We start from the raw sequence: 17,199 nt of genomic DNA on the forward strand, positions 1-17,199 counted from the left end.
CCACCCAGGAGTCACCTCTTGATCACCTGGCTCTGGAGGCCAGGGGAGCTTGCACTCCTGGTCCCATACGACTATGATAATCAGTGTCACCCAGAAAGGAGCTCATACTTCTGTCTGGCACCCTGAGTTTTGGGACTGCTGCCAGAAGATACCTCTACATCACCTGGCTCTGGTGGCCAGTGGGGCTTACACTTGTGGGTCCCACAGGACTGTAACCAAAGGACAAAGAGTTCTTAAACAGCTACTACCCCCAGGGCACAGCAATAGGCAACAAACCGAGGGGCTCAGTCTTTCAATGAAGGAGAGCTATAAGCTAATCATCATGACTGAGGCCTGAGGGGCAGTATTTAATTAAACAGGCATCTTGGGGCTGGCTGTAATCCTTTCTGGAGACTTGTGCTCACCCTCTAACATGCTCCAAAGCACTAGTGTATCCTGGAGGGGAGATTTACACATATCTGGTGCCCTGGTTTCTGCAGCTGTCACCCCGTAGATACTCCTTAATCACATGGTGGCTAGGGGTGCTTGGATTTCTGGGTCCCACGGGACTGTGGCAATCGTAAAGATGGTTCTTGGCAGGCTACCAACTTAGGACACTGCATAGACAGTGGACTGAGGCACAATCCTCAGTCTTCTGTGAAGGAGGCCCCTTTGCTTGTCCTGGAGATTCAGCCTGAGGAGCAAGCCTCAGGTCTGGCATACATGTAGAGGTCTATGGCACACTCTCAAGGAACATAGGCTGTGGGTGCCATCTTGGCTCTCTCTCTTGGCCTTGCTCCAGTTCATCAGTATCACCCAGGAAAGGGCTTATACACTTGTCTGGAGCCCCAATCTCTGTGGCTGTCACCCAAAAGACACCTCCAGATCACCTGGTTTTTGTGGTCAGTGGGGCTTCCACTTGTGATACACAGGACTGTATATATTTGCATACTTTTAAAAAAAGCTGACACCTGAGCATGTGGTTTCCAGTCAGCCTGAACCTAAGTGCTGAGATCCTCCCATATGGGATACAGAGATCTTGGCACATCCTCAATTACTGGGAACTATTAAGAATATAATGGGCAGCTTGGACAAGCACAAAGATTTAAGAGACAATCAAGAGCTAACGCAGGGTTGAAGGACAAGGTTCATCTGCATGAGGCCACTCCTTTGAAAGACTGGGAGAAGCAGTCATCTCACATCCTGTATAGAAATCAACAGAGTCAAGCAAAATGAAATAACAGAGGATATGTTCCAAATGGAAGAACAAGATAAAACCTCAGAATTAAAAACTTTAATAAAATGAGATAAGTAATTTACCTGATAAAGAGTTCAAAGCAATGGTCATAAAGATGCTCACCAAACTGAGAAGAATGAATGGATGCAGTAAGAATTTGAAAAGAGAGATGGAAAATATAAAAAAAAAGTGTCAGACAGAAGTCACAATGTTGGAGAATACAATAACTGAACTGAAAAGGTTCAAGAGCAGACCAGATGACAACTCAAAGACAAGGCAGTGGAGCTAACCCAATCAAAGCATCAAAAACAAAAAAAGAATTACAGAAAGTAAAGATACTTTAAGGGACTTAAGGGACAACATCAAATGGACTAACATTTGTACCACATGGCCCCAGGAAGGAGAAGAGAGAGATAGAGGCAGAAATTTTATTTGAAAATATAATGGCTGAAAACTTCTCTAACCCAGGGAAGGAAACAGACATCTAGATGCAGGAATCCCAGCAAATTCCAAATAAGAGGAACCTAAAGAGACCTACACCATGACACATTATAATTAATATGTCAAAAGTAAAAGACGAGAAGAGAATATTAAAAGCAAAAGTAAGAGACAAACAACTTGCTACATACAAGGGAACACCCATAAGGCAATCAGCAGATTTTTCAGCAGTCACATTGTACACCAGAAGGGAGTGGCATGATATATTCCAAGGACTGAAAAAAAACTTGCTAACTAAGAATACTCTACCTGGCAAAGTTATCACTCAGAAGTGAAAAACAGATAAAGAAATTTCCAGATAAGCTAAAGCTAAATAAGTCATCACTACTAACCCAGCCTTACAAGAAATGTTAAAAGGACTTTAAGCTGAAAAGAAAGGGTGCTAATTAGTATTAAGAACGCATATGAAAATAAACCTCATTGGAAAGGTAAATACATAGTAAACATAGTGAATTAATCACTTATAAAAATAGTATGAAGGTTAAAAGCCAAAAGTAGTAAAAATAGCTATAGTTATGATAATTAATTAAGGGATATGTAAGATAAAAAATGTAAAATGTGACAGCAAAAACATAAAACATGAGAGGGAAGAGCAAGAATGTTGAGATTTACAATGGGATTAAACTTAAGTTGTTATCAACTTAAAATAGGCTGTTGCAGAGATATTATATGCAAGCCTCATGGTAACTACAAAGAAATAACCCATACTAAATTCACAAAAATAAAAAGAGAATATAAACATAACACTAAAGAAAGCCAACTACAAAAGAAGAGAGTAAGAGAAGAAACAGAGAATGACAAAAATAGCCAGAAAACGATTAACAAAATGACAATAAACACATACCTATTAATAATTACCATGAATGTAAATGGACTAAATTCTCCAATCAAAAGACACAGAGTGGCTAAATGGATAAAATACCAAGACTCATCTATAAGCCATCTACAAGAGATTCATTTTAGATGTAAAAATACACACAGACTCAAAGTGAAGAGATGAGAAAAGATATTCTGTGCAAGTGGAAACCAAAAGAAAGTGCAAGTAGCTGTACTCATATAAAGCATTTTACTAGTAAGGAAACTGAATCTTTAATCAAAAAGCTCTCAACAAATGGAAGTCCAGACCAGACGGCTCTACTAGTGAATTCCACCAAACATTCAAAGAAGAATTAATACCAATCCCTCTCAAAGTATTCCAAAAAAATAGAAGGTAATGCTTCAAAACCAGCATTACCCTGATACCAAAACCAGACAAGGAAGAAAAATTACAAGTCAATATCCTTAATGAATATAGATGGAAAAATCCTCAATGAAATATTAGCAAGCCATAATTTAACAATACATTAAAAAAATCACACACTATGATCAAGTGGGAATTACTGCAAGGATGCAAGGATGGTTAAACATCTGCAAATCAGTTAATGTGGTACACCACATTAACAAAGTGAAGGACATGGACGTCTGGGTGGCTCAGTCGGTTGTCTGCCTTCAGCTCAGGTCATGATCCCCGTGCCCTGGGATTGAATCCCACATGGGGCTCCCTGCTCAGCGGGGAGTCTGCTTCTCACTCCCCCACTCTCCCTGCTTGTGTTCCCTCTCTTCACTGTCTCTCTCTCTGTCAAATAAATAAATCTAAAAAACAAAATAAAACACACAAAAAAATGAAGGATAAAAATCATGATCTTTGCAACAGATGCAGAAAAAGCATCTGACAAAATTCAACACCCTTTTATGATTAAAAAAAAAACCCTCTCAACAAAGCAGTATAGAGGGAATATATCTCAACATAATAAAGGTCATGTACAATAAGCCCACAGATAACAACATACTCAATGGTTAAAAAGCTCAAAGCTTTTCCTCTAAGATCGGGAACAAGACAAGAATGCCCACTCTTGCCACTTTTACTCAACGCAATACCAGAGAAATTAGGCAATTAAAAAAAAAAAAAGGAAATAGGAAAGGAAGAAGTAAACCTGTCACTATTTGCAGATGGTGGTATTAATATATAGAAAACCCTAAAGACACTATCAGAAAGCTGTTAGAACTAATAAACAAGTTCAGCAAAGTTGAAAGATACAAAAAAAATTTGTTGTTTTCCTATATACTAATAATGAACCATCAGAAAAAGAAATTAAAACAATCCCACTTACAACTGCATCAACAAGATTAAAATATCTACGAATAAATTTAACCAAGGAGGTGAAAGACCTGTATACTGAAAACTACAAGACATTAAAGATATTGAAGACACAAATAAATGGAAAGATATTCCATGTTCATGGATTAGAATTAATGTTGTTAAAAGTGTCATACTATATCTATATATTCGATGTAATCCCTATCAAAATTTCAATGGCATTTCTCACAGAAACAGAACAAACAATCCTAAAATTTATATGGAATCATAAAAGATCCTAAATAGTCAAAAAGTCATAAGAAAGAAGAACAATGTTGAAAGTATCACACTTTCTGATTTCAAACTATATTACAAAGCTATAGTAATAAAAAAGCTATAGCAGTGAATTAAAAAAGCTGCAGTAATTAAAAAAAGGTATAGCAATCAATCAAATTATAATATTGGCAGAAAAAGACATATAAATCAATGGAACAGAATAGCCTAGAAATAAACCCATATGCATCAATGGTCAATTAGTTTATGACAAAGGAGTCAAGAATGAAGAAAACAATGGAGAGGGGCACCTGGGTGGCTCAGTCGTTAAGCGGCTGCCTTCAGCTCAGGTCATGATCCCAGGGTCCTGGGATCGAGCCCCGCATCGGGCTCCCTGCTCTGCGGGAAGCCTGCTTCTCCCCCTCCCACTTCCCCTGCTTGTGTTCCCTCTCTCACTGTGTCTCGCTTTGTCAAATAAATAAATAAAATCTTAAAAAAAAAAAAAAACAATGGAGAAAGGACAGTCTCTTCAATAAATGGTGTTGGGAAAATGGACAGTCACATGCAAAAGAATGAAACTGGATCACTATCTTCCACCATTCACAAATATTAACACAAAATATATTAAAAACTTGAATGTTAGGCTCTGAAACCATAAAACTTCTAGAAGAAAACATAGATGGTAAGCTCTGTGACATGGGTCTTAGTGATGATTTTGGAATCTGTCACCAAAAGCACAAGCAATGAAAGCAAAATTAAACAAGTGGGACTCCATCCAACTAAGCAGCTTCTGCCCAGTGAAGGAAACTATCAACAGAATGAAAAGGCAACCTAGTGAATGGGAGAAACTATTTGCAAATCATATATCTGATAAGGGGCTCATATCAAAATATGTAAAGAACTCATATACCTCAACAGGAAAAAAAACCAAACACTCTAAGTAAAAAATGGGCATATGGAAAAAATGCTCTACATCACAGTCATCAGAGAAATGTAAATCAAAACCATAATGAGATGTCACCTCCTATCTGTTAGAATGGCTATTATCAAAAAGACTAGAAATAACAAGTGTTGGTGAGAATGTAAAGATAAGGGAAACTTTGTGGTATTGTTGGTGGAATGTAAACTGATGTGGCCACTATGAAAATCAGTATAGAAGTTCCTCAAAAAATTAAAAACAGAACTACCATATGACCGAGCAATTCTACTTCTGGGTATTTTTTTGAAGAAAATGAAAAGACTAATTTGAAAAGATATTTGAACCCCCATATTCACTGCACCATTATTTATAATAGCCAAGGTATGGAAACAACCTATGTGTCTGTTGATGGATGAATGGATAAAGAAGATGTGGCATATATATACACAATGGAATATTATTCAGCCACAAAAAGAATGAAATCTTGCCATTTGTAACAACATGGATGGTCCTTGAGGGCATTATGCTAAGTGAAAAAAGTCAGAGAAAGAAAATACTGTATGATCTCATATGGAATCTAAAAATATCTATGTGTATATTTGTAATATGTAAACAACATATATATAACATATATATATATATACACTAAAAAAATTAAAATATCCAAGCTCATAAATATAGAAAACATATTGGTGGTTACTAGAGGCTGGAGGTAGGGGTGGGAGAAGTGGGTAAATTGTTTTTTTTTTCTTCAGTTTAAATACACTGAATAAAAAAGAAAGTAAAGCATCTATTATAATAGACAATACTCCATTTGATTTTTTAAAAAAACAAAAATTAATGCTGTGGTTATAATTTATATAACTAGTTAGATCACTGGTACTTAAAACTTCAAGTAGTCCACTTAAGGAAGACAAAGCCACTCACCATTACCTCAAAGAGTTTTTATAATTTAATTCAAATATATTTTAACTATTGCTCTATGTAGGGTTGGCTTATAATTTAATATTATATTTAAATTAGTACTTGCTAATAATGTAAATATACATAGGCTTTCCAAAATAACTGGAGACTTCCAGGGAACATTTTACACTAACTTGGTCTTTTTTTTTTTTTTTTTAAAGATTTTATTTATTTATTTATTTGAGAGAGAGAATGAGATAGAGAGAGAGCATGAGAGGGGAGAGGGTCAGAGGGAGAAGCAGACTCCCCGCTGAGCAGGGAGCCCGATGCGGGACTCGATCCTGGGACTCCAGGATCATGACCTGAGCCGAAGGCAGTCGCTTAACCAACTGAGCCACCCAGGCGCCCCTACACTAACTTGGTCTTAACCATTACCTTCAAAGGATGTATAATTTTAGAATTAGAAATATAGTATTTAGCTTCCACATTTTTATATGAGTTAGGACACAATATAATAAAAGAACAAGATTAAGATTGTTCACAACAGCCACAAAGGAAATTACATTCATGGTGGGGGGAGGCTGGGGGAAGAAATATATCCCAGAACAATTAACATGCCTATTTCTTTCTCTTGGTTTTCTATATCAAAACAGTAACAGCCACCTAAGGACTGAAGTTATTGAAGCTCCCTATTTGTGGAAAAGGCAAATTAACTGTTTGCAGATATTTTTCTAGCTTGTTACTTGCTTTTCTTTTTTTAGCTTGTTTTATGGATTTTTTTTTTTTTTTTTTTTTTTTTTTACATCTCAAGCATTTCCCGTTTAACTTGTCAAATTAAGCTGTACTTCCTTTCAGAGTTTCTTTCCTAGACAAACAGAAAGTTTTTTCTTTCCTTCAAAAACAGATGGGTATTTCCTAATGTTTATCTTTGTATTTTTAATTTTTTTGAAATGTTTTCAGATACACCAATGAGCTAGAGTTTTAACAAAGCTCAAAGTAGGATGAGCTTGTCAATTTATTGTCCACTCTGGAACATTTTTAAGATTCAAAAGAGACCTCGTTAATAATAATGGACAACAAATGTAAACAGGAACTATTTTAGGGATTATCTTAAGCAAGCCAATGTGTGTGGTTACCCTACTTAAAAGGGAGTCCTAGAACACCCCTTTATTCTGGGTTCTAGTGATGATGTGGTCTGGAGATCTCTTCCTTCTAGCTAAGATGAAAAGTCAGTGCCAATTTAAGTCTTCTAGTAACAAAGGGGCTAATCTGCACGAGGAAAAGAAAAAAGTTGGAACGAGCACCTGCATAACCAGATAAAAAAGCAATGTAAATACTGAAAAACAATTCAAAATATAGTTGTATTCTTCTCTACTGTACTCATGTTCTCCTACTTCACACCCTCATTCCATCTAACTAGATTATTCAAATCAACAAACATTAGCTGAGGCTAAGGTCACTGCCTACGTAATTCTTCTCTTAACCTCTTAGCCCACTTAAGTACCCCAGACAATTTCAAGATTTTATTTATTTATTTGAGAGAATGAAAGAGAGAGAGAGAGGGAGAGAAAGCGAGGGAGAAGGAGAAGGAGCAGGGGGAGGGGCAGAGGGAGAAGCAGACTCCCCGCTGAGCAGGGAGCATGGGGGAGGGGGGCGTTCCATCCCAGGACTCTGGGATCATGACCTGAGCTGAAGGCAGATGCTTGACCAACTGAGCCACCCGGCGCCCCAACCACAGATAATTTTTTAATTTTTTTTATTAACATATAATGTATTATTTGTTTCAGGGGTACAGGTCTGTGATTCATCAGTCTTACACAAGTCGCAACACTCACCCTAGTACATACTCTCCCCAATGTCCATCACCCAGCCACCCCATCCCTCCCACCCACCACCACTCCAGCAACCCTCAGTTTATTTCCGGAGATTAAGAGTCTCTTATGGTTTGTCTCCCTCTCTGGTTTCATCTTGTTTCATTTTTCCCTCCCTTCCCCTATGATCCTCTGTCTTGTTTCTCAAATTCCTCATATTGTGAGGTCATATGATAATTGTCTTTCTCTGACTGACCTACTTCACTTAGCATAATACCCTCTAGTTCCATCCATGTCATTGCAAATGGCAAGATGTCATTTTTTTGATGGCTGCATAATATTCCACCATAGATATATATACCCCCATCTTCTTTATCCATTCATCTGTTGATAGACATCTAGGCTCTTTCCATAGTTTGGCTATTGTGGACATTGCTGCTATAAACATTGGGGTGCATGTGCCCCTTTGGATCACTACATTTGTATCTTTGGGGTAAATACCCAGTAGTGTAATTGCTGGATTGTAGGGTAGCTCTATTTTCAACTTTTTGAGGAACCTCCATACTGTTTTCCAGAATGGCTGCACCAGCTTGCATTCCCACCAACAGTGTAGGAGGGTTCCCCTTTCTCTGCATCCTCACCAACATCTGTCATTTCCTGACTTGCTAATTTTAGCCATTCTGACTGGTGTGAGGTGGTATCTCACTGAGGTTTTGATTTGTATTTCCCCGATGCCAAGTAATGTTGAGCACTTTCTCATGTGTCTGTTGGTCATCTAGATGTCTTCTTTGCAAAAATGTCTGTTCATGTCTTCTGCCCGTTTCTTGATTGGATTACCTGTTCTCTGGGTGTTGAGTTTGATAAGTTCTTTATAGATTTTGGATACTAGCCCTTTATCTGATAGGTCATTTGCAAATATCTTCTCCCATTCTGTCAGTTGTCTTTTGGTTTTGTTGACTGTTTCCTTTGCTGTGCAAAAGCTTTTTATCTTGATGAAGTCCCAACAGTTCATTTTTGCCCTTGCTTCCCTTGCCTTTGGTGATGTTTCTAGGAAGAAGCTGCTGCGGCTGAGGTCGAAGAGGTTGCTGCCTGTGTTCTCCTCAAGGATTTTGATGGATTCCTGTCTCACATTGAGGTCTTTCATCCATTTGGAGTCTATTTTTGTGTGTGGTGTAAGAAAATGGTGCAGTTTCATTCTTCTGCATGTGGGCTGTCCAATTTTCCCAACACCATTTGTTGAAGAGACTGTCTTTTTTCCATTGGACATTCTTCCCTGCTTTGCCAAAGATTAGTTGACCATAAAGCTGAGGGTCCATTTCTGGGCTCTCTATTCTATTCCAGTGATCTATGTCTGTTTTTGTGCCAGTACCATACTGTCTTGATGATGACAGCTTTATAATAGAGTTTGAAGTCTGGAATTGTGATGCCACTGGCTTTACTTTTCTTTTTCAACATTCCTCTGGCTATTCGGGGTTTTCTGGTTCCATACAAATTTTAGGACTATTTGTCCCATTTCTTTGAAAAAAGTTGATGATGTTTTGATAGGAATTGCATTAAATGTGTAGATTGCTCTAGGTAGCATAGACATTTTCACAATATTTGTTCTTCCAATCCATGCGCATGGAACGTTTTTCCATTTCTTCGAGTCTTCCTCAATTTCTTTCATGAATATTCTATAGTTTTCTGAGTACAGATTCTTTGCCTCTTTGGTTAGATTTATTCCTAGGTATCTTTTGTTTTTGGGTGCAATTGTAAATGGGATCGACTCCTTAATTTCTCTTTCTTCTGTCTTGGTGGTGGTGTACAGAAATGCAACTGATTTCTGTGCATTGATTTTATATCCTGCCACTTTACTGAATTCCTGTATGAGTTCTAGTAGTTTTGGGGTGGAGTCTTTTGGGTTTTCCACATAAAGCATCATAACATCTGCAACGAGTGAGAGTTTGACTTCTTCGCCAATTCAGATGCCTTTTATTTCTTTTTGTTGTCTGATTGCTGAGGCACAATTTCTTAAAAGTTTCCTCTTCCAGTTAATTGTCTATCTCTCCTGAAACCCTCCTACCTCTCTAACAATTTCCATAATCTTTTAGGTGGGATCTTCTTGTTGTAACAATTCCTTAGATAACTGATTTCCCCCATGTTCCTTCATCTGCTCTCTCTCAGTACCTTCTGACATGCTCTCCTCAGGGGTCAAGGTTCAGGGCAGAGTAGCGCGTGCCTACATATACCTGGGCACCCACCCAAGGGTGAGGGATGGCTGTGTGAGACTTGGGTATCCATAAGTCTGTGCTTGAAGAGCTACTTCAGACTACTCTCCCTAAATCCTCTCCTCCATTCCATTGCTTCAGCTCCCAATTCTATGCTGATCTTCAATAGTAAAACTTTCCTCTTCAACTCCAGCCTCATATTCTGAACAACTATCAAACTATGTACATGGTTATTTCCCAGTTTCTTCAACCTCAACGTATCCAAAACTTGTCTCATTATTTTCTTATCAACTTCATTCTTTATCCTGTATCTTTTATCCCCATTAATAGCATCATTTCCTACCACCTGACCAAACCTCTACCATCATCTTCCTGCACACTTCACTCTTCCCTTACCAGGAGCCAGTGAGACACCACGTCTAAGCCATTCAGCCACCCAAAAGTCAACGGTATCTATCCCTTCCTTCTATCCCCAGTTTTCATTTAGGATTTTGCATCTCTGGCCTAGATTTTTATCAGCCAACTTGGCTTCTCTAACTTCAGTCTCTGCTTGAGGCAATGTGCTCTTTAAATAACTGACAGTTACTTCTTCGTTCAAAATCATGTCACTTCTTTTTTCAAAATTCCTTAGATGACTCTTAATACCTTTGAAACAAAGGTTCATCCCGCCTTCCTTTTTTTTTTTTTTGCTAAAGGATACTTATTTTTTTACTGAGGTATAATTGACATTATAATGTTAAATTAGTTTCAGGTTGTGCAATATGATTCAACATTTATATACGGTGTGAAATGATCACCACCATTGCCACCTTGCAAAGTTGATATGATATTATTGATTATATTCCCCATGCTGTACATTACATCCCCATGACTACTTTAACTTGTAACTGGAAGTCTATCCTTCTCAACTCCCTTCACCTTCACCATTAGCCTCCCCCCGGGACTCCCCTCCCCCTCCTAGCTTCCTAATTTAGTCTTGGCCTCATTTCCTGTCACTCTCCTCCAACATTATATTCAGTCAAAAATTTAGAATAATTTTCTCTTTTCTCTTCTGTTTACTCTTCCATCAGACTATGTGCTCCCTGAGGAAGAATCTTGGCTTTCAAAATCTTCCCTTTACACATAGTTCCACCAACTCTACCCACCGCCTAAACAGCCCTGCTATGTGTCCTCTCCACTCTAAACCTGCTGTCACCCCCCCCATTCAGATCCTTCATAACTTGTACTTAGACTACTGCAACAGCAAGTCTCTCTCTGCCTTGGTTCCAACTCATAGACAACATTAAAGAGCGAATGCAAAGTTAGCAAGCGGAAATGTGCTTAGCATCTATCAATGGCTTCCTCACTTCTTCTGAATAGCGTCCAGATTCCTTAATTAGCAAGGTCAAGATGCTCTGACCCTTCCCTAACCCACTGGCCTCATCGCTGGTCACTCTTGCATTTGCAACCTCAGCTCTGTGCCAGTGATAATTAATTATATGTAGCTTCCTAAATGAACTAGTCTGTCACATAGCCAAGTCTCTGCAAATGCTAGTCTCTCTGCCTGAGAGAGTCAACTTTGCCTGGTTAGCTCATTTTCCATGATCATTCCAATCTGGGACAATCATCTCATCAGTGCTACCATAGTAACCTGTGTGTACTTCCACCACACTGTACAGTAATCATGTGTACTTTCTTGTCTTTCTCCCTTGACAGAGCCCTGGAGCTACACAACTGTTATGTGTGCATGTGTGCATATTTTAATCCCTTTATCCAAATACCTTAGAACAAGGCTTGATACATGGTAGATATTTTAAACATTTTTTCAGAACTAAAGTTCCTTGGGGTTAAAGAGGCTATTGCATTCTCTTCCTCCAATTTCTCCTTACTACTATAACATTCTTTAATGACAGATTTAATAAAACAATAGCCTCATTATGAACATTCAAAATTTTACTCCTTCTTTATTAATCCACTCACCACATACTTGCTCAGCATTCACTATCTGCCAAGCATATGCTATTTGCTGAAGACTCAAAATAAAGAAAAACAGACTTTAGTGGTGTGGAAAACACATTTCAAAAATCCATTTCAATACCATGTGGCAAGGGGACCACAGGACATAGAAGAGATGGTAGAGAAGCCCCTAAATATTCAAGAGACACCAAAGACTACTGCTTCAAAAGGAAGTACAGACTAAAAGGAAATCATATGCAACATAAGCCAATGTAATCCAAAGCCATGGTTCCTTGAATTGGTACAGCTAAAATTTTTCATTAGTGGTTAATTCATAATGCTTTATGAAGCAAAGGTACATCTGGAGACAGGCTACAGCAAGTCCCTCAGGGCCACTGTGTAAAGTTCACAGCAGCCCTGCGGTCCTCACTGTCCATGTCACAAACACCATGGCAACAGACACTGTGTTCAAGGGCACAATGGCCCTCCCTGCTACTGAATTTCCTATGTTCTCAAATGCTGGGAGGTCTTTTCAACCTTTGCTACCATGGAGTTTTTCAAATTGTCTCTTATAACAAAGTTTCCTGGTTCTTTTTGCTTTATTCCTTTCCACTACATGGGCAGAACACGATACCATCAGTGCTTGGAAATAGTCTGTTTTCCTTACAATCATGTTTTTGTCTTTCTTTGATAGGCAAGATTGTTTTCCTTCTTTGTGTCTTAAAGGTAAATTTATTGTCCGATCATTTGTCCACTGCTTGTGTAAGAGCATTAATGCTCTGGAAGAGAAGTAAAACTTACATTAGTTAGTGGGCTATAGAATGGATACAAAACAAATCCAGGTTATACCTTTGCCTATTTCATAGGTAGTAATTACAGTTTTGACAGATTTCAAAATATTGGATCAAGATTTTTATTGAGAAAGAAGAATTTACCTAGATACCTTCTATACTGTTAATATAATATAGGGATATAAATTATGGTACTCACTGAACAACAAATATGATTGGGAAATGGCAGATAAAAAGCTTAATTTTTCTAACTCCTTAATATAGTAAAAATAGTAAGAAGTGGGGCCCCTGGGTGGTACAGTCAGTTAAGTGTCCGACTCTTGGTTTCAGCTCAGGTTATGCTCTTAGGGTCGTGAGATCGAGCCCCAGGTGGGGTAGTGCACTCAGCGAGGAGTCTGCTTGGGATTCTTTTTTCCTCTCCCTCTGCCCCCTCCGCTCATGTGTTTTCTCTCTCTCTCTCAAAGTAAATAAATAAATCTTTAAAAAAAATAGTAAGTAGAAGTTCTTCTAACATAATGTAAGGTTATTATTTACATTCAGATTAAGGACCAAATATTAGAGAAAAATTTAAGTATGTTTCTTTTCATAAAATAAATATATAACCACTTAACATAAAATCTGGAAAAGAAAAAACTCCTACATTATGGGTAATTTTCTCTGGAAAACATTCTTATTAAAGTGAACATCTATAGAAAAGCTTTCTGGATATACACTTATTTCTGTGTCTTAGTGGAAGATCCATAATTATTGGTTAGTTTACAAGTGAGAAATTATCTACTTTCCTCCCTTAAAAAGGAAAAAAAAAAGGAAAAGTGAACAAGAGAAAAATATTAGGAATTTTCAGGAAAAGGAAAGGAATATGTAGAAAAGAATGCACAGGATACATCCTCTTTGAAATACGAAATAATTTAACATGAAAGCAAAAGAGAGGATGAGTATTAGTTCATTTTGTTTTTAGTTTAGTGATATATTCATTTTACTTACCTGGAGTCTAGTGCATGTGCACATATAAAATATATTACCCTAATCACAATAGTAACTCTTCCAATTTTCAAGTGTCTTGGGAAAGAATTTAAAAGTTTACCATGCCTTAATAAAAGATGTGTCAACACTTCATTTGGCATCATCTAAATTGAACTTAGCAAATTACAAAAAAAATTAAACATCAGTTTCACTGTGGAGTTAATTACCACAATGTAAGAGGAGATTTATCCATAAATGCAAAGCAATGATCTTACCTGAATGTTGTCATAGAACAGAACATCAGGCACTTTCATTTTCTCATGGGCATTATAGATCGGTGCACTAACAGCCCCAATCCTCAGGGATCCAGATGCTATTTCACCTAAACATTTCACACAGGGTAAAGAATTACTCATAGCACTGTGCTCAGAGAAGCCAAGTCCAATGTGAACATAACACAACATAGCATCTTTAATATCTTATGGGCTCATTAAGGAATTTCAATTTAACATCTAAAAGAAGTAAGTTTGAAGGTGGTAATAAAATATAATAGCTCTACATAAAATGCCTAAAATGTTCTAAAAGATAACTAATTTTATATAAAATAATGCATGTTAGCAAACAACATAGAGATAAAATTAGAGAAGAACCACCCCCCCAACCCAGAACTCACCTCCATGAACTTGTTTTGTCAGAGACTATAACACATAAAACAAACAAAATATACATTCAAAAGCTCTGAAGTACTCTGAATATCATTTTTGGGGACCCACCCATTGAAAAACTCCAAGTGAGAACCCCCTGGAATTCTAGTAAAAAATACTGATTAATCAACTACCCCAGACCTCTGAAATTATGCTCTTCAGGGATGGTCTAGGAATTCTGTATTTTCAAATAAGCACCCCAGGTGTTACACAGCTATTCTCTGATGATTACTACTGTGTCATCTATTTGCTTTAAACAGTTGGCCTAGAATAGAATATGAGCTCCTGACAGCCAGCAAACCCAATAATAAATCTGAAGTCAAGGAACACATCTCATATGCATTCTCTCCATGGTTAATAGTCATAACATTAATGGTAGTAGTTGTTATAATAGTACTGATGATCACAACAGAAACTATCATTTATTGAGGACCTTCTATGGGCCAGATCTTAAACCAGAAGCTTCATTGTTTTCTCATATAATTTCATGTAATTCTCAACAATGAGACAAGAACTATGAGGAAGCTAAGGACATAAATTAAGTAATTTGCTTACAACCACCCAGCTAACATGGGCAGAGCTAAAAATAGAACTTAGTATAGTCTAATATTCTTTCTGCCAAATGGGGTATGTTTAATCCTTTGACTTCAAATAATACTCCATCCTGTGGAAATACCCAAGCAAGCAGACAGATTATCATGATGTCTTAAACAACTGACCCATCTACCACCTTCCCACCTTGCCACCCTTCAAATAAGAAAACTGCCCTTTTGTGCTAAAGCATTTTGAAAGACAAGTGGAGAAGAGCAACATTTGCGTTCTGCAGTACCACAAACGATTTTGAGCTAAAAATAATTAAACTGTCACCCTGTTTAATCAGTGTTCAGTGCTACACATTTGCCAAAGCACAGAAGACCTCTCCCTCCAACAGATCCTTGCCATTTCCCTTTTATTTACAAGTTCCACAGGGAAGAAAACCTATAAGCTGTCACGCTGAGAATCTACTGTTTATTTACTACCAGCAGGGTCTCTGAAACAGACCCAATATAAAACTGTACAGACAAAGACCAGGATTGTGGCAGGAATTTTACTATATGCTTATATGTTAAGATGACAAACAAAATTTCAGATTCAAGTAGCATCTGATATCATCTATGGTTTAGCTTATGGAACACATCTGTTCAGTAGATTTAGGGCTTCAGGACAATTTAATTCACTCATCTAATGTTTATTGTTAAAATTTCAAGCTTGAAAAGGGAAATGCACTCAGAGGATGGTGATGCTTCTACTTCCCTGGGGGAAACCTGCTAGCTGTCTGCTAAGAAATCTCATAGGATGGCAGTATTTTAGTCCATTCATCAAGGTTCTTAGTCTGGTAGACTCAAAACCTAATTTTGTCATGTCAACTGACTGCAAACCTGACTCTCGGGACAGAGAGACAGAGACAGAAGACATATATTCTGATCTATATATAAATTCTGATATATAAAACAAGAATTGAAAATACTACAGTGTAATGAAAGCTGCACCTTTCATATGGACCCTATGATACACTGGTTGCCATACCAGCATATTATCTGAGGGAGAACTACACAGAAAGCCAAATCCTCATCAGGTTATTTGGTGAACCTTGTCCTCTGAACAAGGAGAGTACATTAAATGAATTCTCCTCAAGAGATAAAGGGAACCAGATGAGTCAACAGTCTCTTGGGTTCCTTATCCCCTACGCAAGGCTTAGACGGGAACTGCTGACACTGGCCCGTTACCAAGACTGAACAATCTACTGTCAGAACAACTCAGTTCGTCTTTGGATATGTTAAGAGATTCAGTCAAGTAACATTACGAGTCAATAGGTCCCAGAGTTGTTCTGTCTCTTTGAACTGGCTCTGCATATCTGGACCCAGATCCATCAGTAGGTGGAATTTTTAATTTTACTCTTAAAATAGTCATCTCAGGGACACCTGGGTGGCTCAGCTGGTTAAGCGGCTGCCTTTGGCTTGGGTCATGATCCCAGGGTCCTGGGATCAAGCCCCATGTCTGGCTCCCTGCTCGGCAGGGAGCCTGCTTCTCCCTCTGCCTGCCGCTATGCCTACTTGTGCTCTCTGTCTCTCTGTCAAATAAATAAATAAAATCTTAAAAAAAAAAAGTCATCTCATTTAACACCAAATTCTTGTCTCAGTGGCCCCAACTATTAAAAACACCTACCACAAAGAGAGCCATAATAAGTGCTCATTAGAGAGGGGGTCCCACATTGGATTTTTGATAGAATAGGTACTTATCTCAAAAACTAGAGAAACTTTTGTTGTGCTCTAATTGAAGAATAGGGAACTTCTATAGGAAGAGCTAAACCTTCCCAAAGTTATCCAGAAGAAAATTATGACAAAAGACAGTATGAATAGAAATGGAAGGCGTAGGAAGGCATGAAATGGTACTCTGAATATTATTTTATTTTACATCAACTTAGAATAGTTTCCTGAACAAATCCCACAGAACTAGTGGTTCTCAAAATGTAAATGCCGTGCAAAGAAAGCAGAATTCTAGATTCTATGGTGAAATATATTTGGAAAAAAAAAAAGGTAAAAACCAAATCATTCAAGTTTCTTTAGAGCAGCAATTCTCAGAGCCTTGAATGTTTGTGTCAATTGTGACTCTTTGAAGGAGGACCTGTATCTGGTATGCACTGAAATAAAGGAAATTTTTTTTTTTAAGATTTTATTTATTTGAGAGTGCGTGCACACGTGCACGAGCATGGGGGAGGGGTAGTGGGAGAGGGGAAGCAGACTCCCTGCTAAGCAGGGATGATCCCAGGACCCAGGGATCATGACCTGAGCCGAAGGCAGATGCTTAACCAACTGAACCACCC

At 37.9% G+C, this 17,199-nt stretch overlaps 1 protein-coding gene across 6 annotated transcripts in view; it reads right to left on the reverse strand.

The window, feature by feature from the left end:
* Window positions 1–17,199, reverse strand: part of VWA8 (von Willebrand factor A domain containing 8) — a 342,103-nt gene that overhangs the window by 190,275 nt on the left and 134,629 nt on the right. For all 6 annotated transcript variants that reach the window (XR_003519024.2, XR_003519025.2, XM_027588721.2 and 3 more), the window contains one exon: window positions 13,908–14,014. Coding sequence is in view for 4 of the 6 variants with exons in the window: in XM_027588721.2 (XP_027444522.1) it covers window positions 13,908–14,014 (107 nt within the window). In the remaining 2 variants the exon portion in view is untranslated. The remainder of the gene's footprint in view (window positions 1–13,907; window positions 14,015–17,199) is intronic.

Source organism: Zalophus californianus, chromosome 3 (assembly GCF_009762305.2).
Source record: "Zalophus californianus isolate mZalCal1 chromosome 3, mZalCal1.pri.v2, whole genome shotgun sequence".
Classification (NCBI taxonomy): Eukaryota; Metazoa; Chordata; class Mammalia; order Carnivora; family Otariidae; genus Zalophus; species Zalophus californianus.